This window comes from Cannabis sativa, chromosome 6 (assembly GCF_029168945.1).
Source record: "Cannabis sativa cultivar Pink pepper isolate KNU-18-1 chromosome 6, ASM2916894v1, whole genome shotgun sequence".
Taxonomy (NCBI): Eukaryota; Viridiplantae; Streptophyta; class Magnoliopsida; order Rosales; family Cannabaceae; genus Cannabis; species Cannabis sativa.
In genome coordinates this window covers 5,554,004-5,576,381 of record NC_083606.1, presented here as the reverse complement: position 1 = coordinate 5,576,381, position 22,378 = coordinate 5,554,004, and the positions used below count along the sequence as shown (strand labels likewise).

Sequence of the window (22,378 nt, the reverse complement as noted above, 5' to 3'; positions counted from 1 at the left end):
CGAAGCCCGATGCAGAGGGGTAGGAGCTCCGCCACTAACCGGAGTACTGGCTGATTCTGACATGCACCCCACTGCGCCCTCAGCTCGCAGTGCCTTCTCCACCATCTGAGCATAGGTGGTGCTGTCGTCTGTGGTAATCATCAGGTCATGCCTGATCTTGGGACTCAACCCGTCCAGATACTTCTCCTTCCCCGCCGAAGTCGGTCGGCACAATTCCCGAGGCTAACCTCGCCAACCGGTCAAACTGAGTAGTATACTCAGTGACGCTCATGTTCTCCCGCTGGGTCAGGTGAACGAACTCTTTCCTTTTGGCGCTTCTGACCGCCTCATTATAGTACTTCGCGTTGAAGAGTTCTTGGAACCTTTCCCAAGACATGGTGGTGACATCGTGAATCTGAGACACCATGTCCCACCATACCAGGGCATCCTCCTGGAACTGAAATGTGGCGCACACCACTCTGTCGTTACCGGTGACACCCATGAAGTTCAAGATTCTCGGTGATCACCGTCGCCCACTGTTCGGCTTTCGATACATCCGGACCTCCCGGGAATACGGAGGTGCTTGCCCGAACCGCTCATACAATGGTTCCAATCTATGGGCCGCCACCACTATCTCGGCCCGGGCGGCAGGGGCGTGCCGCCGGAACTACCGGCACCGGAACCGGCAGAGCACCCCGCCGTCTCAACCTCTCGAATCTCGAGGTCTTGTTCTTCGATCCGGCTTGCATCTCCGCAAACCGCAACTCCCGATTCCGGGCTCCCCGATCGGCCGGGGAGCTCAGGCGTCCGTGGCGGGTCCTCAACACCCCGACCACGAGCCCCCGCCTCGGGACCTCTACCTCGGCCCCTAGCAGGTGGGGGAAACCGAGCTCCCTCTCCCTGATTCGACCCCACGGAGTTGCCCCGACTCCTGGTAGTCCGCCTTGCGTCCATCTAGTTAGAACCGCCTGCGAAACCAAGAGTTGGCATATCAGGTCGTATTCAAGGCGAGCTTATTAATGCCGCTTAATTTGGAAATTAGAAATGAAACATGCGCCTATTCTACTATCAGGCTACTAACATGCTTCCTAACAGGCTTTTCTTTTTCATAACTGAATAAAATAAACTACTAAAGCAATAAAGGCTTACTGAACCGTGAACCGAGCTAACCGCCGATGATGATTGTACATGTCGTGACGATCTTCTAAGACAACTCAGCGCTTACGATACCAAATTGTAACACCCTAACTATTTTAGGCGTATTACGTGATTTTTAAACGTACTGTGCAGCTCGTTGCTAATCAACGAGGTTTATGGAAAAACGTGATTAATTAAAAATTTTGCTTTTTCATTAACTTATAAACCATTTTACAAAAGTCTCGGGATCCCGATTTATAAAAATATTTACAAACATTTTAACTGTTCAACTTTTACATCAAAATGAAAGTCGTCTAACGACAAGCTTACAAAAATCTCACCCCGTCGTCCCGAGGATCGTACGCTCCAGTGCCTAACCGCCCCGACATGTACAATCTCATATGCTCGGTCACGGTCCATCACCATGCCTTGCCTTTACCTACACATGAACGTAAACCGTGAGTCGACGGACTCGCAAGAAAAGCATACTAATATCATACATAAAACTGACTGCCGTGTCCAACACGATACTGAGTCCCGCTACTGCCATGTCCAACATGGTACTGAGCACTACTGCCATGTCCAACATGGTACTGAGTTTTGAACGTTCAGGGGACGGTACTATTGACAAGTATCCTCCCGATCGGCCGAACCGGCCATACTCCGCCGTCGGTCATACTCCACTCGTACCGACGGGATAGGTCAATGGCACCGAACCACCAACCAAGTGTCGACTGATCGGCCGAACCTGGTCATACTCCGCCGTCGGTCATACTCCACTCGTACCGACGTGACAGGTTGGATGGTTCGAAGCCTAAATACATATCTAATGTAATCTAGCAGGCTTCCTACATGCACGCTAAACATGTAATCTACATATGCATACTGTTATACTAATCTTACCTGGATTCCGATTTCGTGTGCGTCAACCCGACCGGAACCGAAGCCGAACGGCGGATTGACATCGGCTCCTAAACCATAAAAATCACAACGCTATAAGTGACACGCTAAATCACTTCCCGGGGACTAAAACTTGAAACTAAAAGTTTCCCTATCGATAAAAAGCATGGCAATACCCTAAAAACCCAAAAACGAGGAAAACTAGGGTTCTGAAAAATCCCCAACCGGCAGACCGGTTGCCCAACCTAATTCCTCGGGAAATTCGAACCCCCATCCGGAATTCCGGATGCTCAACCGAATTCCGGTTCCTCGCGAGCAAGAACCATAAAATCTCATAACTTGACCAATTCGACCCCAATTGGTCCCAAACTTTCCAGACCTGTTCTAAATACCCTAAAGAACAAATCCAAGGCAACAAACCTACCCAGAAACCACAAATACAAAATTTGCCATTGGAGCTCAAGCTTTGAGTTCCAAACTCAAGCTTGAGCAAACCACCTAAACAAGCATGCAAACCAACTTAATTCAACATAACTAAGCATAATATCACCTCTGCAAACTAACAAGAACAACAGCAACAACACAGAAAATAATCACAACATTTTCCTTCCAAAATTCATACTTTTTCACATAAAAACTAAAAGCTTAACAATCTAACCTACATGCTTCAACATAGCTTAATTCCTATCAATTTAACATGCTTGAATCACACAAAATAATCACAAAACACAGCAGCCAACAACATCCAAAACTACATGCATTTTCATCCATTTTCATCATTTTTTTCAAGAAAAACAAGTAAGAGATTAAAGCCAAGAATTACCTTAAAGAAAATTCACTTTGATCTTGCTAAAATGACTTGAATTCACAACCAAAAATCCCAGCTTTGAACCCCCAAGCTCAGCCGAAAAGAGAGGAAAAGAAAGAGAGAGAGTTTTTTCTATTTTTGGAATTTTCTTTTCAAAATGACTAAGTGTTGGAAAAAAGAAAGAAATGAAGAATAATGCCATTTTATTAAACCCATTTCAGCCAAAAGCAATTAAATAAATAAACATTTATTTCATTTAATAAACTCATATAAGACAAAAACACTAATGGGGCAAAAAGACCATTTTGCCCCGCCACCATAAAATCACAAAAATCATACCAAAGGGGTATTTTTGGGACATTCTAAATTCCCGGCCATTCCCGACATTCCCAATGTCTAAAACCCGTCCCCAAAATACTAACATACTAAGTTGTGATTTCTACTGAGCCAAACGCCGCGTTCCAAAATACCGGACACCGGAAATGCGAAACATAAAAGCTACTGATAACATACTCATGCATATCTGAATTCCATAAATATCAATACTAAATTATTTAAATAGCTATAAATAATTTCATGATTAACATAAATAACTGCTAATTTCCAAATTAACTAAGCGGGCTTTACAGCCGCAATCCTTTGTAATCCACTTTATGAATCTGACTTCTTGAAACACCTTCAAGCCCGAACTCCCTTCGTCTTTGAAGTGTGAGTGCTTACTTCCTCCCGAAGTAAGGCTTTAGCAAGTCTTCTCCCGAAGACCAAGTGCTTACTTCCTCCCGAAGTAAGGCTTAATCAAGTCTTCTCCCGAAGACCAATCTCTTGTTCAGTCAAGTAGTTCTTCACAACCTCTAAGATAGAGTAAGAACAGAAATAGAACAACTAGAACCTAGGTGAACAACTAGGCTCTCACAAAACAAAGAAACACTCTCTTCTCACAAAAGATAAATGCAAAAAATGAATAATGGAAGAGGTAATTCGAATGGTTGCTCTCTAGGCTCTATTTATAGATCATAGAAACCAAAGAGGCAACCACAAGTTCGAATTAGCAGCTGTACAAAGACTTTCCAAAAACAAACACGATCTGCTACATCAGATTCGGTAGCTGACGAAGCAGATCCGCCTTAAACGGGAAACTTACTAAAATCGGGTCCGATCTTCTTTCAAAGCTTGATTCCTGCCAAAAACAGATTAGATATTCTGATTGTATCAAGATACAATCGAAATTAATAAGGAAAAGGCAATAATCAAAGTTTCCCTTAAAAGGACAACTTTCCAAAAGAGAATTCCTTCTCTTTTGAGAAGTTTTCAACAAAGGAAAGTTCAGCTGAAAGTGCAACTTTCCAAACAAGGAAAATGGCAACTAAAAACCGAATAAAAGAGGTAAGATTTCGAAAATGAATGCATAGCAATCTTACCATAAAAAGGAAAAATTATTTTGTCACCTAACTTGCCAAAAAAGGACTTTACAATCTCCCCCTTTGGCACTTTAGATGAACAAAATAATTTTTACCATAAAGTACCTGCAATGCAAAGTTAGCAAGAGCAAACGATACTACTCCCCCTGAGTAATACAATCGAATATCACAATAAAAACAAAGAACATGCTAACTTTAAACAATAAGTTCACAAGTACTAACAAACCACAACTCCCCCTGAAAAAAGGGTCCAGAGTTGGGCAACAAACCAAAAAATAAATATCTCTCCCCCTTTTTGTTTATCGGAGGGCCAAAGTAAACAAAGAACAGAAATAGACCAAAGTTTAAGTAAAAAGAAACAAACTATAACACTTTAATTTTTGGAGAGTTTAATCAAGGTGGTCAGTTGCCTGGACATGTCAAGCTGGACATCAGCCATTGCTTCAAGACGAGTGTACACATTCTGAAGTTCAGACTTGACTTCCAGAGCTCGCCAGCCAGAGTTCGAACTTGCACCGGCCAGGAGCAAAGAAGAAGACCAGCCTTTGGCCGTTTTTGGAACACACCATCAAAATATTCGAAGGTTGGAATGTAGGGCCGGTTGATGGGAGGCTCAAGAGTTTCATGTTCTTGGGCCACATTCTTCTGAGAAGATAAAACCTTATAGATGAGATTTGGAAATACAAGTTTGAAGGTTGGCTTTTTACCTCTTCGAAAGGAGACAATCTGGTTGAGAATATGAGAAGCTAGATCAATGGAAGTTCCAGAGGTGATGCGGTATAGGAGTGTAGCCACTTCTTGAGACACACGGTCTTGTTCGAATTTGGAACCCAATTGCTTAGTGCAAACCGCATAAGGGAAGCATGAGCAAAAGTGAGGTGAGTAATTCGAAGACTCTCCCCTGGTTTCAATTCTGAACGAGCTCCAGTGAGTTCGCAGTGCATCAAGTCACGATCCATGGACATCACAAGATTGGAAACATTCTCGTGCAATTGCAGCCTGAGCAATGTCCTTTTCAGAAAATGAGAACCAGTGACCTCTAACATACACTCTTCTATACAGTCTAGAGTTCTCATCAAGGAAATCATCAGTAAGATTAGCATAAAATTCTTTAACAATGTTAGCAATGAATCCAATAAAACCAGTAAGAGTGTGTTCCCATTGATGAAATTGAATGAACTTTACAATACCATACACACGATGGGCATGCAAATCATAATTCCTCTCACTTTCAAACTTACGAGTTGCATAAAGATTCCAGTCACGCTCATTGTCTCGATAGTAAAAAGTTGGACAGCCAGAGATAGAGGAAGGGATATTACCAGATGGAGGATCTTCCATGGGCTGCTTGCCTTTGGCAGCAGCAGAGGCCTTTGCCGCGTGCGCTTTTGAACGAGGAGGCTCTGGCTCGAGTTCTGTGTCTTCACTGTCCTTCTCAGTATGCAGAGATACTGATTTGTCTGAAGAGACTTCCATTGGATCCTCTTCTTCTGAACTGGAACTTGAGGAAGCCGAGGGAGGATTAGTCTTGAGTTTCTTCTTGGCTGGAGGAGCAGTCTTCTCTCGAGATTGAGAGGCTTGAAGTTCTTTCTCAGCCGAGGCTTGCTGGGCTCGAGTTCGAGTGGAAGGGCTGTTGGAGTGGTGCCGCCCATTGATGCAGCAGGAGGAGGAACAGCCAATGGAGGAGGAGATTCCTTCGAGGATTCAGAAGAGGAAGTCCAGGTGCGATAGGGCCTTACAGATTTGCGAGCAACTTGCTTGGGTGGACGTTTTGGCTTCACGGCTTGAGATTCACGCTGGGGAAGCGATGAATCTCCAGGCTTTGCAACAGCAGGAGGAGGAACTGAGGCAGCAGGGGGGGTGCACTAGAAAGAGTTGGAACGGTTTCTTCTAATTTTTTAGAGTGCCCTAGATTCTTGGTTCTCACCATTTTGAAACTGAAGGAGAAGATGAATAGTGTTTGACAGAGAAACAAGAAAGGGGGTTCGGGTAGGTGGTGAAATAAGTGACAAAATTTGGTTTATATAACCTTGGAATCAAAACAAGAAAAAGGAAACCAATTTTGAAAATTCAAAAGGAAACCGCCAGCCCATGAACCAAAAGAGGAAACCGCCCACTTCTCAACTCTTTTCCCCTTTCTTTTTTTTTTTTTTTTTTTTAAAAAAAAAAAATAAAAGGAAACTAGAAATGCCAACAAATTTTTCCAAAAATAAAGCAATCTTTCAAGAATAAAGACACATTACCATATAAAGATTAATCTTTACTTGGAAAAAATCATAATAAATCAAAGAAAGAATGAATGTTGATACTTACCATTTATGCACAAGATTTTCCTTGACCCATGAAGCAAGTCACACGCCTCCCTCTTTTTTTTTTTTTTTTATTTTAAAATAAAACCGAAACTAAAAAAATAATGTGTACAGTGAGTATATGTGATTCGAATCAAGCAGAGAAATCAAATATCATTGACAATTGACAAAGTAGATTACATGTTATGCTTTCAAGGAAAATAACTAATTAGAATCTCATGAGATGATCATACTTAATTGATGTTGAGGAAAAAGATATGCATGTTACTGAGGATTGTGAACCAGGATTATTAATTTAATTTTAATAGAGGAGACTTACAGAGTTGAACACACTTGTCAGACATAAGTGTGTGCAGTGAAAATAGGATCATTGTCCTTGGCATGATTTTTCATTTTCGCCTTTTTCAAATTGATCCCGCAACTGGATGCTTTCACACCATACTGAAGGTAGCCCTTTTCTATGGTAGTGCATCCTCATCATAGTTGCTAATTACAATGTTCCAGCTTACTCATCAGATGGCTTTCACACTTCCATGGGTAGCTCTATTCCAGCAAGGGGCCTGACAAGCATGAAACAAGAATTGCTCAACTCTGTATAAGAACATTATTTAATCCCAGACACAAATAAAGAGTAACATGAATCTTTTAACACAACATCACAAAGTATGATCAGACAGAGATCCTAACTAATTATATTCCAAAAGCATAAACATGATTTGTCAAAAACAATGATAGAAGATTTAGAGCTAGAGAAGAATCACACAACACTATTGTACACGAATGATGAACAGATAAAATTAAACAATGCAAACTCCCAAAGACTTTCTGAGGGAGTCAAAGCGACTTGCATCTAGGGCCTTTGTGAAAATATCAGCTAATTGTTTTTCAGTATCAACATATTCTAATTGCAATGATTTATTTTCAACAAGTTCCCTAATAAAGTGGTGTCTTATATCAATGTGCTTTGTTCTAGAGTGTTGAACAGGATTTTTGGAAATATTTATGGCACTAGTATTGTCACAAAAAATAGTCAAAACACCCAAATCAAACCCATAATCAATCAACATTTGTTTCAACCACAATAGTTGAGTGCAACAACTGCCAAGCCTATGTACTCACTTCGGCAAAGGATAAGGAGATGGAATTTCGTTTCTTGCTATGCCAAGATACTAGGTTATTCCCAAGAAAGAAGCACCCTCCACTTGTGCTCTTTCGATCATCAGCATTTCCTGCCCAATCTGCATCACTAAAACAAGCAAGATTTGAATTGGTATCTTTCGAGTACCAAATTCCATAATCAGGAGTGCTATTAACATATCTAATAATCCTTTTTACAGCTGATACATGAGATTCCATAGGATTACTTTGATATCTAGCACACACTCCCACACTGTAACATATATCAGGACGACTAGCAGTTAAATACAAGAGACTTCCAATCATGCTACGATAGAGTGTAGTGTCTACCTTTACTCCATTCTCATCTTTTGTTAATTTCAGAGTGGTGCTCATAGGAGTACTTACCTGCTTAGCCGATTCAAGGCCAAATTTCTTGACAAGGTTCTTAGCATACTTGCTTTGAGATACAAATGTACCTCCTTCCATTTGACTCACTTGAAGACCCAGAAAGAAATTAAGCTCACCAACCATGCTCATTTCAAATTCACTTTTCATTTGATCAACAAATACCTGCACTTCATGGTTAGATGTAGAACCAAAAACTATATCATCAACATAAATTTGAGCAATGATAAAATCAGATTTTATATGTTTGATGAAAAGAGTTTTATCCACACTACCTCTGTGATAACCATGAGAAAGTAAAAATTGAGTCAACCTTTCATACCAAGCTCGAGGAGCTTGTTTCAGACCATACAAAGCTTTTTCAAGTTTGTATACATGGTCTGGAAATTGAGGATCTTCGAATCCTTTTGGTTGCTCAACATAAACTTCCTCATTCAAAATACCATTTAGGAAGGCAGATTTCACATCCATTTGAAACAGTTTAATATTGAGAATACAAGCAATACATAAAAGTAAACGTATTGATTCTAATCTTGCAACAGGAGCAAAAGTTTCATCAAAATCAATACCTTCTACCTGAGTGTACCCTTGTGCCACCAAACGAGCCTTGTTTCTCACAATTGTACCGAACTCATCACTTTTATTTTTAAATAACCACTTTGTTCCAATAACATTTATACCTTTTGGTCTTCGGACCAAAATCCATACCTTGTTGCGAACAAATTGGTTGAGTTCCTCTTGCATTGCATTGAGCCATTCCTCAAAGGTCATGGCTTCCTTCACATTTTTCGGTTCATATTGAGAAACAAAGCAAAGAAAGCTGATTAAATTAATGTACCTTCGCGAGTTACCATGCTTTCTTCGGGATTTCCAAGGATGAGATCTTTTGGATGATTCTTTTGACTGCGGTGCTTGGTTCTTTCGAATAGAGTCGTTGATGATGTTTGGATGAGTCAAGATAGACGGTTCGGTTTTCCGGTTTCGGTTGCGCACAGATTCGTCATTTGCGCATCGAAATGGGTTCTCCGCATCAGATCCGTTGTTACAACTTTTGGAGGAATATCCATGAGACTATCTATCTTGGCTTCGTGGAAAACTCGAAAAATCTCTAAAATCATCAACAACCACATTAGCCGATTCCAAAACAAGCTTTGAGTTCTCATGTTATAAACACGATAAGCTCTACCGTTTAAGGAATATCCAATAAACACAAAGAACATCACTTTTAGCATCAAATTTACCAATATGCTCACGATCTCTATAGACATAACACACACATCCAAAAACATGAAAATGACTTACATTGGGGCGCTTACCTTTCCGCATTTCATAAGATGTTTTTGAGGTACTGGACGAATAAACACTCGTTTATTATGTAGCAAGCCGTGTTAATAGCTTCAGCCCATAATCGCTTTGTCAACTTCTTGCTATTTAACATCACTCTTGCCATTTCCCGCAAAGTTCGATTCTTCCTCTCAACAACTCCATTTTGTTGAGGAGTTTTGGGAGCCGAAAATTCATGAGTTATACCCGTAGACTTGCAAAAATCATCATACACGTAATTTTCAAACTCCTTACCATGATCACTTCGAATTCGAACAATTTTCCCAATATTACAACCTTTCTCAACTCTTAATCTCGTACACGCAGTTTTAAAGGCATCAAAAGTGTCGATTTTTCTCTTAAGAAATCTACCCAAGTAAAACGAGAGAAATCATCAACACACACAAAAATATATCGTTTACCATTCAAACTTTCAACTTGGATTGGACCCATAAGATCCATGTGAAGCAATTCCAATACCTTTCGAGGTATTGATATCGTACATGTGCTTGTGAGTTGATTTTTAATTGCTTCCCAAGTTGACACGGCTCACACTTACCTTCACTTTCCTTACCAAGCTTGGGAAGACCTCGAACAATACCTCGCATTTGACAGCTTTTTTCAGGTTTTTAAAATTAATATGCCCAAGCTTGGCATGCCACGTATCCGTGGTGTTGTTGATAGCCGAGTGACAAGTAAACACAGGGGTTAGAGTGTAACAGCTTATCATTGGATCGAAATCCTTGCAAGATACATTCATTGTCATCATTCATAACATAACAATGATCACTATCAAAAGAAACAAGAAACCCTTGATCACAGCATTTGATCCGATGCTAAGTAAATTAGCCCTCGGTCCTTCAACTAACATCACATTTTTCGCCTAGGTAACCCTTCAAAATTTAGAGTTCCCATACCAACAACTTTTCCTGATAAGCCCTTACCAAAAGTGACTTCTCCACATTGCATAGGCCGTATGTTAGTCAAAAAATCCTTGTCACTCGTCATATGTCTAGAGCAACCACCGTCAAAATACCACATTTGAGATGCAAATAGCTTTATCGAAAACCACTAGACACTTCTTTTTCACCCATATTTGTTTCAAACCTTTATGTTTCTTTTGAGATTTTTTCAAATTATCAAAATAATTTGTTTTAAACAAAGGTTGTTCAATGTGAAACATTTAGGTCCGATATGTCCTTTTCTACCACAAAAATGACAAATGGGAACAAATCTTTTTACCTGAGATCTTACCCTTTTCGAAAATCCTGGAGATTTTGCAAAGCATCGAAGTCGTTCTCGTCGCCACAGCCGTGAAACCGTTACGGCAGAGTTTGTAGCCTCATGGTGATTCGTTGGAACACTAGCTTTTACAAACTTCGTGACTTAGAACTTTCCATTCCATTAGAACCAAGGCCTGCAAAACCTCTCCGACTCCGCATTCTGAGCTTTTTCAAAAATAGAAGATCCAGGATTAAGCATTTGAACATTTTTCTTAAAGTTTTCAAGTTCCTTCTTGAATAGAGAGATTTTTTCATCTTTATCACAAACACTTGTCTCATATTCTTTTATTTTCAACTCACACATTTCAATCTGATGAGACAATTTTTTATTCAATTTATTCAACTCTCTATTTTCAGAAGCAACTCGAATCCATTTTTCATACATGACTTTGTATGATTCAAGAAGAGATTCTTCATGCATTTCGTACTCATCCGAATCTGATTCCTCTTGTTTGGTGGTATTATTCAGACATACCAATCTATCTTTCACCTGTGAATCACATAACACATTAGTCATAACAGAGGTTAGGGCAACATTTTCAGTAATATCTTCATCACTTTCGGTTTCATCATCACTCCAAGTGACATTGAAACTTTTCTTATTCTTTTTCAAAGTGTTTGCACACTCAGATTGAATATGCCCAAAACCTTCACATTCCCTGCACTGAATTCCCTTTTTGTTAGAGACAGAAGGTTTAATAAAAGTATTACCTTTTGAACCTTTCGAAATATTCTTTTTATTTCCCATCTTTTTCATATATTTCTGAAAATTCTTAGTTAATAAAGCAATCTCATCATCACATTCACTATCAGAATTTTCATTATCAGCAACTTTCAAAGCAATACTTTTACCTTTATCAGCAATGGATTTGGGTTTGTCCTTTTGTTTAATCTGTTGATTTAATTCAAAAGTACGCAAGGAACCCATCAATTCTTCCACTTTCATAGTGCTAAAATCTTTAGCTTCCTCCATTGCCAAAAGTTTCGTATCAAATCTTTCAGGAAGAACTCTAACAATTTTTCTCACAAGAACAGAGTCATCAAGCTTTTCTCCAAGAGCAAAATATTCATTAGCAATGTCAGATAATTTTTCATAGAATTCAGTTAAAGTTTCATTATCAGACATTCTAAGTTCATCAAATTTAGTTTGAAGCATGATAAATCTAGATCTTTTCACATCAGAAGTTCCTTCAAACTGAGTTTGAAGAATCTCCCAAGCTTCCTTAGCAGAAACACAAGATGATATAAGTTTAATGTAACCTTCACCTACACCATTAAAGATAGCATGCAAGGCTTTGCTATTGTAGGCAGATAGTTTATCATCTTCAATAGACCATTCCAGTTCAGATTTTATAATAGTATTACCTGAAGAATCTGTCTCAACTGGAGGAGACCAACCTGATAGAACCATTCTCCACGCCTTCTCATCTTGAGATTTGATGAAGGCTCTTATTCTAACTTTCCAGTAAGGATAGTTAGAGTCATTAAGCAATGGTGGTCTAGAAATAGAACTTCCTTCTGCAAAAAATGACATTCTAACAAAAACGTTATAGGACCACACTAAGAGTTTAGTGTCCCGCTCTGATACCAAATGAAAAACCGTGTTTTTGCAAATGTCAGTTGTATATACGAAAATATAAAACCGTAAGCGTTTGCAAAGAAATAGAGAGTAATTCTGCTACAAGAAAACCGAACAAAGCGTAATATAAAATATTTTGCGTAAAAATAAATAACTTGACACAAGAGATTTATACGTGGTATCGTTGTTCTCACGAACACTCCTAGTCCACGGGGCCACGCCAGCAGAATGAAATCAATTAATAAAGTATCAAAATTACAAAGACAATTGACTTAAACAAGTTTAGACTCCCTCTAAAGTATTGCCGCAATCCTTTGTAATCCACTTTATGAATCTGACTTCTTGAAACACCTTCAAGCCCGAACTCCCTTCGTCTTTGAAGTGTGAGTGCTTACTTCCTCCCGAAGTAAGGCTTTAGCAAGTCTTCTCCCGAAGACCAATCTCTTGTTCAGTCAAGTAGTTCTTCACAACCTCTAAGATAGAGTAAGAACAGAAATAGAACAACTAGAACCTAGGTGAACAACTAGGCTCTCACAAAACAAAGAAACACTCTCTTCTCACAAAAGATAAATGCAAAAAATGAATAATGGAAGAGGTAATTCGAATGGTTGCTCTCTAGGCTCTATTTATAGATCATAGAAACCAAAGAGGCAACCACAAGTTCGAATTAGCAGCTGTACAAAGACTTTCCAAAAACAAACACGATCTGCTACATCAGATTCGGTAGCTGACGAAGCAGACCGCCGTAAACGGAAACTTACTAAAATCGGGTCCGATCTTCTTTCAAAGCTTGATTCCTGCCAAAAACAGATTAGATATTCTGATTGTATCAAGATACAATCGAAATTAATAAGGAAAAGGCAATAATCAAAGTTTCCCTTAAAAGGACAACTTTCCAAAAGAGAATTCCTTCTCTTTTGAGAAGTTTTCAACAAAGGAAAGTTCAGCTGAAAGTGCAACTTTCCAAACAAGGAAAATGGCAACTAAAAACCGAATAAAAGAGGTAAGATTTCGAAAATGAATGCATAGCAATCTTACCATAAAAAGGAAAAATTATTTTGTCACCTAACTTGCCAAAAAAGGACTTTACACTGTCCATCCTAACATTGAAGGAAATTTGGACTCTCCCATGTCGGAGATTGAGGGAGGATTTTTGCCAGGATCTTATGAAAAGTGACAGAGTAATCGAAAGAGAGGAATACTGAGAAAGTATACAAGTCCTGCTACGAAGCCTAAGGAGACAACATCAAGGAAAATAGGAAGACCGGTGAAGGACCCATCCCCACTTGCAACAAAAACACTGAGTCTGAAAAGGGAAGGAAGCAATAGAAAATCGAAAAAGGTTGGTAAACACTACTGTAACATCTGGAATACTGCTTCAGTGGAGCTAGCAATTGATCTTCAAAATCACTTTGTGGTTATTGAGAAAAATACAAATGCACCAAGTAAGTGTGTGATTGAGGAGATCTCGGAGAATGAAAATCAACACCTACAGATGAATAATGGCATTTACCAATGATCGAATGGAGACTACCAAGCATTATTTTTTCTTTGGGGCTATGGAGACTTACCCACAAAAGTCTTCAAATACCTAATGAAGATCTTAGCTTGAAATTGTCGTGGACTCGGGAATTCTGTGGCAGTTCGACAACTGACGGCACTGATCCGTCAATCAAATCCCGACGTGATTATTCTGTTTGAAACAAGATTGGCCGAGGAGAAATTTCATAGAATTTTCCTGAAAGCTGCATTTCATTGAAGGAACTTACATTCCTCCTATTGGAATGGTAGGGGGATTTGGTCTCTATTGGAGAAGTGGGGTTAAATGTAGGGTCCTAAGTGATGACAAGAATTTAATAAATGTGATCATTGAATCTGACCCGCCAGGTACTCTGTGGAATTTACTTGGGGTTTACGACCCTCCAAGTTGTTCTGGCAAAGAGGCTTTTTGGAATAGAATTGGTAATTTTTTTTCTAAACACTACGAATCCATACGTGCTTATTGGTGACCTCAATGACACCCTTGCGGATCACAAAAATCTCAACTATTCTAACTAGAGGAATACGACTCGATACTCCTTCGATCTCAGCCGAATGGTTGCAAGAACTGAAGTAATTGATTTGGGGTCCCATGGTTTCAAAAATCCAATATCGTAGGGGGAGGATGCAGACTGAAAAGAGCCCGCTTTGACACAGCGTTGGCTTCGATACATTGGAGGATGATGTACCCGAGTGCCATAACACAAGTCCTTAGCGCTGCTACTTCTGATCATCGGCCTATTCTCCTCGACACGAAGGGTGGTGTTAATTATAGAAAAACGTAGTTCAAGTACGAATTAATGTGGGGAAGAGACCTGAAATTTTTTTGGGTCATCAAAAATGCTTGGAAGGATAAGCTCCACCAAAATCCAATGGTCAACTTCTATCTTAAACTGAAGAAAACAAGGGATCAACTATCCAAGTGGAACATAGTCCATTTCAAAATGATTGGACACCAAGTGAGTGACGCTAGATTTTCGCTGCAGCAATTAGAAAATACAGACAATGTGAATACAGAGGAGCTGACTGGAGCTAGAAACAAATTGAGTGAGGCTCTTGCCAGAGAAGAGATTTTCTGCATGCACTAAATTTTTCATGGCAACAACTGTTATCAGAAGAAGAAGAAACTTCATTCAAGAGCTACGAATGGATGATGGTACTTGGGAAAGAGATCCTAAAAACATTGCTAAAATGTTCATTATGAAATTTAACAACATCTTCGTCGACAAGAGAACGTCTGTTCTCCTTACACTGAAATGCCTCGATGGATGTCATATCTCACCCCAAGATAATGAACGTCTGAAAACTATCCCTACGGAGAGGGAAATTGAAATGTGTATTCGATCTATGGGGCAAGAAAGAGCTCCTGGACCTGATGGAATATCCACGGGTACTTTCTACCTGCAGCATTGGCCTACGGTTAAAAGAGATTCGACATGGCCACACACTTTTCCAGAAATTTTGAGCTTCCACAGTTCATAAGCAACACGATCATTGTGTTAATACCAAAGAAGGAGTGCCCAAGCGGTGTTAATGATTACAGACCAATCGCACTATGTAATGTTGCCTACAAATGCATCTCCAAAATATGAGCGCTAGATGATGACTCTAATAAAGATTTTGTTGAACCAACAACGAAACCCATCATGGTTCTTTGAAGAAAAAATTACAAAGGAAAGAGTTAGATTCCTGAAGTTAAGATGGGGAAGAAGCATGTGGATCAAATTCCTAAGGTTTGGTTTCAATTTCTTTTCAATTTTGCCCTAATTTTGAAATGTTGTCTTTGTTTTATTTAGTGTTTTTTCTTATAATTTTGGGTATAGGGTTTTATATATTTTATTTATCTTGTTATTTTCTTAGTGATAGGCTTTATAATTTAGAATATTGTTAGATTTAGGTTATTTTTAGTTTTGTTTGGCATAAATAGTTGTTTATTGATATATTTATTTCTATTCAATTTAGACTTTATTTTGTAATGAATATTTGTACTGTTTTTTTTTTTTTTATAGATATTTTTTTTAGTATTCTTTGGCCGATTGTTTACCATTTTTTGGGTTTTGGTATGGTTTTATTTTTAAACAGTTTGCTAAATGTTGTATTGTAGTTTGTTGACACCGTTTTTTTTTTTTTTTTTTTTTCATTTTTGCTTTCATTTTGACCTTTTTTTGTTGGATTTTAGGGATGGAAACCCTGATTCTGATCACTATAGATCGAAAGTGGCCTCCACCTAGAGTAACAATATCATTTAGAAGCTTAATTCCACTTTTTCGGGAAATGTTAAGAATATTTGTTCCGTGCAACCCAATTTTATAAAATTTTAGAATATTCCTCTGTTCAAATTGTTTCCTCAAGTTGTTCATGGTATTCTCTTAAGAGAGATATAGCAGTCCAATTCGAATGAATTTTGGGAAAACATTGCTGGTCCATGCGTTCATTTTAGCGTTGAAGAGTTCACCTTGATTATGGGTTTGGATATATTGTATAGTTCTGTATTTTGTTTTCATGCTCATGTTTACATGTTTCTGAATTATGTCAATATATATAATATTTAATTCAATGATGAAATAACTTTTATGCAACCTATCTACTTAGTAAACCAAGGAATATAGTTACAAAAATTATTTGAATCTTTGAATTATTGTATTATGTATAACACATTTTTACAACTATCAATCAATGATTGGACAACTTTTAAAGATTCAACAAAATAGTATGTGTAATAAGAAAAATTTTAGAACTTCACGTTAATATTTTAAATATATGATGTTGATAATGCTTTATGTTTCTGTAAATATTTTGGATATGGCATACACCCTTAAAACAATAGTTATGCAACTATGAGTTTCTCATGTAAAGAAGGAGGTGTTGTTAGTTGTTGTGTTACTGACCACGTTCACACACAATGAATATCTTGTGAAGTCATGTTCTTTTAGTTTTAGTTGTATATGTATAAGAATAGGCTTTGGATCTTCTTTTATCCTCAAGGGTTGGTATCCTTCTTTCACCTCGTGTTTCACTTGTAGTTCACTGTGCTCTTGGTTGTATTCCAGCACTTGTTTCAACTTGTGTACTAGTTCTTCATATTTGCAATTAATAGATGAATTGACCACAAACTTCGTGATTTGCATAATTCACTCCTTGATTAAATTGTCTATTAATAAATATGAAAAACGGAATTGTGTTTTTTTCCTGACAGTTAAAAATTTAAGCATTGTAAGTCAACTATGGGATAACTGTCATAAAACTGTAATGCAACAGTTATATTTGTTGTGAGGCAACTAATATTAAACCTTAAGACAACTAATAATGCCCCTATGTAATACAAATAAAACTTACCACAATCGAGTTTTCTCTGTATGAGTCGTGTATTGCTAATTTCGATATATTGTAGTAGCACTACAAGAAATATCCCTATTGCCAGCACATTTTTATGTTGGCAAAATTTTGGTATTGCGCTGGTAAAATGAAATTTACTTTTGATGTGTTAGTAAAAGGGGTTGGCAAATCAACGTTGATATTAGAACTTTTGTCAGCACAAAATGAAAAGTGCTAGCAAAAATGACTCTTCCCAACACGTAAATACGATGGTAAAAGTTAGATTTTGGCCACTAGAAATGTGCGCTGGTAAAATTTGACCGTTTTGCCAGTGCAGTTTGCAAAATGCGTTAGTAAAAGTTACTTTTACTAGCGCAGTAGCGAATTGTGTTGATAAAAGTGATATTTCTTGTAGTGTAGCACACTATTGTTCAACTAATATACAACTTAATTAGAACTAGAAATAGAAAATTTTAATGGGCATCGTCATGAAAAAATTTGTTAGTATTTTTTTTCGCTGATTAACAATCAATTATACCATAATAATATTATGTGGAGAAATAATTGTTAGAATTCTGTAAACCAACTTTATAACAACCAAATGAATATATATTAATAAACTAATCATGTTATATTTTTTTTAAAGAGATTTCTGTTGAATTGTTGATATAAAACACCTGCAAATATCGTAAAAACTATTATCTCGTTATCAGTTTGTAATCATTTATATATCAAGTTTCAGGCATTAGTAAAATGTAAATGCAACTCTATACGTAAAAACTTAAAAATCGAAACAATATTTCTATGTACGTGACTCTAAATAAATTCAATTTTTTTTTGTTATTCGTGATTTGATATGAATAAACCTACCATTAAAAATCTTGAAAACAGCGTTAATGCATCGTAATAAACATTAGCTATAGTGTACTTGATATATATATATATATATATATTTTTCAGTTTATACCTGATTTGGATTGATGGAGAACTCTAGATCTATTTTAAACAGATCTACATTTTATGATTCTGAAAAATGAAATTAGGAGAATTAATTTTCTAGAATTTGAATTATAATTCACATTTGAATTTTTATTTCAAACAGTTTTTTTTTTTAAGCAAAATTTTGCATCAATTAGTAATTGTAAATAGTTGGATTGATTAGAGTACTCTTCTTCTCAGGTGATGTCACTGGAATTATTACAAAAAATCTTATTTTTAGTCACAACAAAATTTGTGATTAAAAATAAAAAAGTTTGATTAATTATAAATCATCATTCATATGTTCGGACTAAAAAGTCTGTAGCTAAAGGTATTAGTCACAAAAAACACAATTTATTGTACTTATTGTGACTAAAACTAAATTAGTGACAACTTGTTTCTAAATACTATGTTTTAGTCACAAGTAAGCTTTTGCTGTGACTAAAAGTCACATTTAATCACAAAAAAATTATGCTGTAACTAAAAGTAAGAGTTTTTTTTTATAGTAAATTAATAATTGATCTTCGACTGGCTAGATTGTTTTGCTGTTGCCGTCCTTGTTTAAAGTTTTATAATTTTTTTTTATCTTGGGCCAAGCCTTGATTCATTTCTGCAGAAAAAGTTAATTTACCAGGTAATATAATATATTTATATAAATTTAGAAATATATATATATACTGTATAAGGGTCGTGGAAAAAGTTAATTTATAATTATATATATAAAAACAGTCTCACAATCAAGGAACGTTGTATCTGCGCTATGCTCATATAATTGTAATATTATATAAATATACATAATACATTTATTGTAACGTAATTAATTTGCTCATAATATATGTGGCCAATTGGCTTTAAAATACATATTAACTGCGGCATTTAATTTAATAATGTTAATATAATCTTTGGTTTACCAATAAATTGTACTAATTATACTATAATGAGTACTGTATATACCATTAATTCAGAAACAATGGATAATATTCACGGTATATTATGAACGAGTCGACTGGCACAGTAAATACATATATAATTCAATTTTTTATTAATTTTTTTAAAATAAGAAAATCAGAGATGAAAGATTATTAAATTATCCAATTGTCGTAGCTAGAAGATTTATAGTTAGCTCCAAGAAAAGAATATAATAAAATAATTAACTTTGTAGTTTTAGGCGGACACCATTGTAAACTCATAACCATTATTGATTGGCTTAATCAATTCTCTCTATAAAATGGGAGCAAAACTTTCGAGTTAGAGAAAAACATATAAGAATTAAAAACACATACATATATATTATATTAAATTATAGTGCTTTAATTTTCTTATTATATATTTAATAAAATATGGGAATAATGATCAGAGTAATAATGATTTTTGTAGGCATGCTCTTATTCCAGTTCTTAGTCGCTTTTGCAGACAAGGGAACCGCAACTTTCTACACACCTCCATATACCCGTAAGTTAAAAGAGATGTATTGATACATCTTTATCTGTTTTTTACCACCCGAAATACAAATTTTTTCTCATGCTCATGTAAATTATAGGTATTTAAGATATTCCTTAAAAAAATTTCTCGTGTAAACAGTGTGTTACACACTTGACTATTCTATTTCGAATGAATATATATATAGGACTTTAGTTCACACCCAATTAAGTAAAAGTTTTGTATATAATACAGCGTCTGCATGCAATGGATTCGAAGAGGAAGGAGTTATGATAGCAGCAGCAAGCGAAGCCATATGGGATGATAAGGGCGCATGTGGAAGAATGTATAAGGTGAGATGCATCGGCGGCACCAACCAAGGTGTTTCGAACCCATGCAGGGGTGGAGGCTCTATCGTCGTCAAAATCGTCGACCTTTGTCCCTCTCCTGGTTGTCGCGGAACCATTGATCTCTCTCAAGAAGCTTTTGCTATGATTGCTGATCCTAATGAAGGAAAAATAAACATCAAGTTCACTCAGTAAGTAATAACTTTGCTAATAATTAATTAATTTATAATAATAACTTTGAAGTTTAATATTCTTATGTTTAATTATATCATGTGTGAATTTCGTAGGGTTTGAAGAAACTTACGTACGTATACGATCAAGATCTTATGTATTACAAGGGATTTAATTATTTGTAGTTTAATTTAAGCTATTAATTAAGAAATATATATAACTCTCCATGATGTTATAATGAAGTGCTATCGATTGTATAATTAATTAGAGCAAATCTCCATTTATATTTTATTTGTAACTCTCCACCAAACTTTCTAAAATAAATAATAATAAAAAAACTCTGGCTTCTTTTTAATTTATTGTACATTCACTTATTAATTTGTCTTGTCAGTGGACAATATTATTATTATTATTATTATTATTATTATTATTATTATTAGGGTAAATATATAGAGCTATAAATAATGGGTAAAGACTCTGATCTGTTATTTTTAATTATTGGGTGTAGACAGAAACGTGTAGTATGAGTTATTTTTAATAATGTTCTTTTAACAAATTCAAAACAGAATTTGAACTGACGAAATTAGAGGAAAATCACAGTTTCACAAACATTGAGTACTTATACCGCTAAAGATGAACATTGAATATATGCTACTTACAAACTTAAAACTTTGTGTACTTATGTCGCTATTTACCATTTTTAATAATAACAACTAAAAACTCAAATGTTGAAAAATACCATAATGCTCCCTTTTATTCGAAATTAAATAGCTAGCTTAAATAGGTGCCCGATTTTAAAACAAAAGTTACATACTAAAAGAAAATGTGCTTCTACAATGCACCTCCTAAAAGGGGTCCATCAATACGCTTCCTATTTATATTTCAGCATTTAGAAAGTTTTTTTTTTTGTTAATTTCTTTTATAATCGTGTATATTATAGTTATTTAAGACATCTTACAATTTACAATATAAAAAATAATGTTCAAATAATTTATTTTACACGAGTATAATAAAAAAAAAACTATAAAAAAATTGAAATAAAAGACTCATGAATACTGAAATAATTAAACAGAATTACATTTTTTAAATTTACCTAAACTATTTAATATAAGCAACCATTAATTTTATAATCTACGTACCAAGTTCATCTATGTATATGAGTCTCATGCATGGATACACACACCGTTGATTTGGCTTAATTCATTACCAAATAATCATGGGCCGGATTTACCTATAATTAATACTATATAGCACAAAGAAGAGAAGAGAATTTGTTTGCGTAAATCTGTCCATATAATTAATTAGCATAAATATGAATTATATATATGATATTCCACACATAAATCTACTCCCATCCATGTACATTCATGCATGCACTAATATATTACTCATAAAATAATACACGCCAAACATATATATATATATATATATATACATTAAGAGCTTATTTACTACACCATATTTATATATGTATAAACTTCATAGAATATTGTATTTAGTATTAATTATTACGAGACTATAAATTTTTATACATAATAAATAATTAATTATAATATTTTAGAAAAGGTTTGAGGGTCTTGCCCCTGACAATAGACCACACACTCCAGACCCTAGGCCCCAGAGACCCAGACCCCGAACGCCGACCTAAACTTGGACCTTGACTCAGATCCAAACCTCGGGCGCACAAACTTGAACCTTGGTCTGAGGTCTGGGGATGGATCGAGTCCAAGTTCGGCCCACGTCGTTCGGGCTGAATGGGATCTAGGTCGAGGGCTGGGATCGAGTTTTATGATAAAGATACTGAGATAGTATAGTTTTACACAACCTACTAATACTGAGATACTGAGACATTATAATTTTAATTTATAAATACAAGTCAATATAGAATATAATAATATTGTATTAAATAATACCAATATAATCTACCATAATACTATACAATACAATAAAATATGGTGTACCAGTGAGCCCTAATTTTTTAATACCTTCAGTACTAGTGGCTTTTTCTTAACTGCATATTAGAAATAGAACGGTCATATAGCATAATTAATCTAAGAACTATACTTAATTTTTTTATCTTGAGAGTGGAGAGAAGAAAGAGAATGCAATACTAGCTTTTAAAACCAATTTAAATAGGTAACTAGTTCACACTACAAGAAATGTCACTTTTGCCAGCACATTTTTATGCTGGCAAAAGTTTGTATTGCGCTGGTAAAATAGAATTTACTTGTGATGTGTTGGCAAAAGAGGGTTGGCAAATCAATATTAGTATTAGAACTTTTGCCAGCATAAAATGAAAAGCGCTGACAAAAATGACTTTTTCCAACGCGTAAATGCACTGGTAAAAGT

General features: G+C 36.1%; 1 protein-coding gene across 1 annotated transcript; it reads left to right on the top strand.

Moving 5' to 3' along the window:
- Nucleotides 1-19,249: 19,249 nt before the first annotated feature.
- Nucleotides 19,250-20,338, top strand: LOC115694892 (EG45-like domain containing protein). The gene is made up of 2 exons (XM_061117861.1): nucleotides 19,250-19,544; nucleotides 19,767-20,338. Exons 1-2 carry the CDS (start codon nucleotides 19,433-19,435, stop codon nucleotides 20,051-20,053), a joined length of 399 nt encoding a protein of 132 aa, XP_060973844.1. The 5' UTR covers nucleotides 19,250-19,432; the 3' UTR covers nucleotides 20,054-20,338.
- Nucleotides 20,339-22,378: the final 2,040 nt, after the last annotated feature.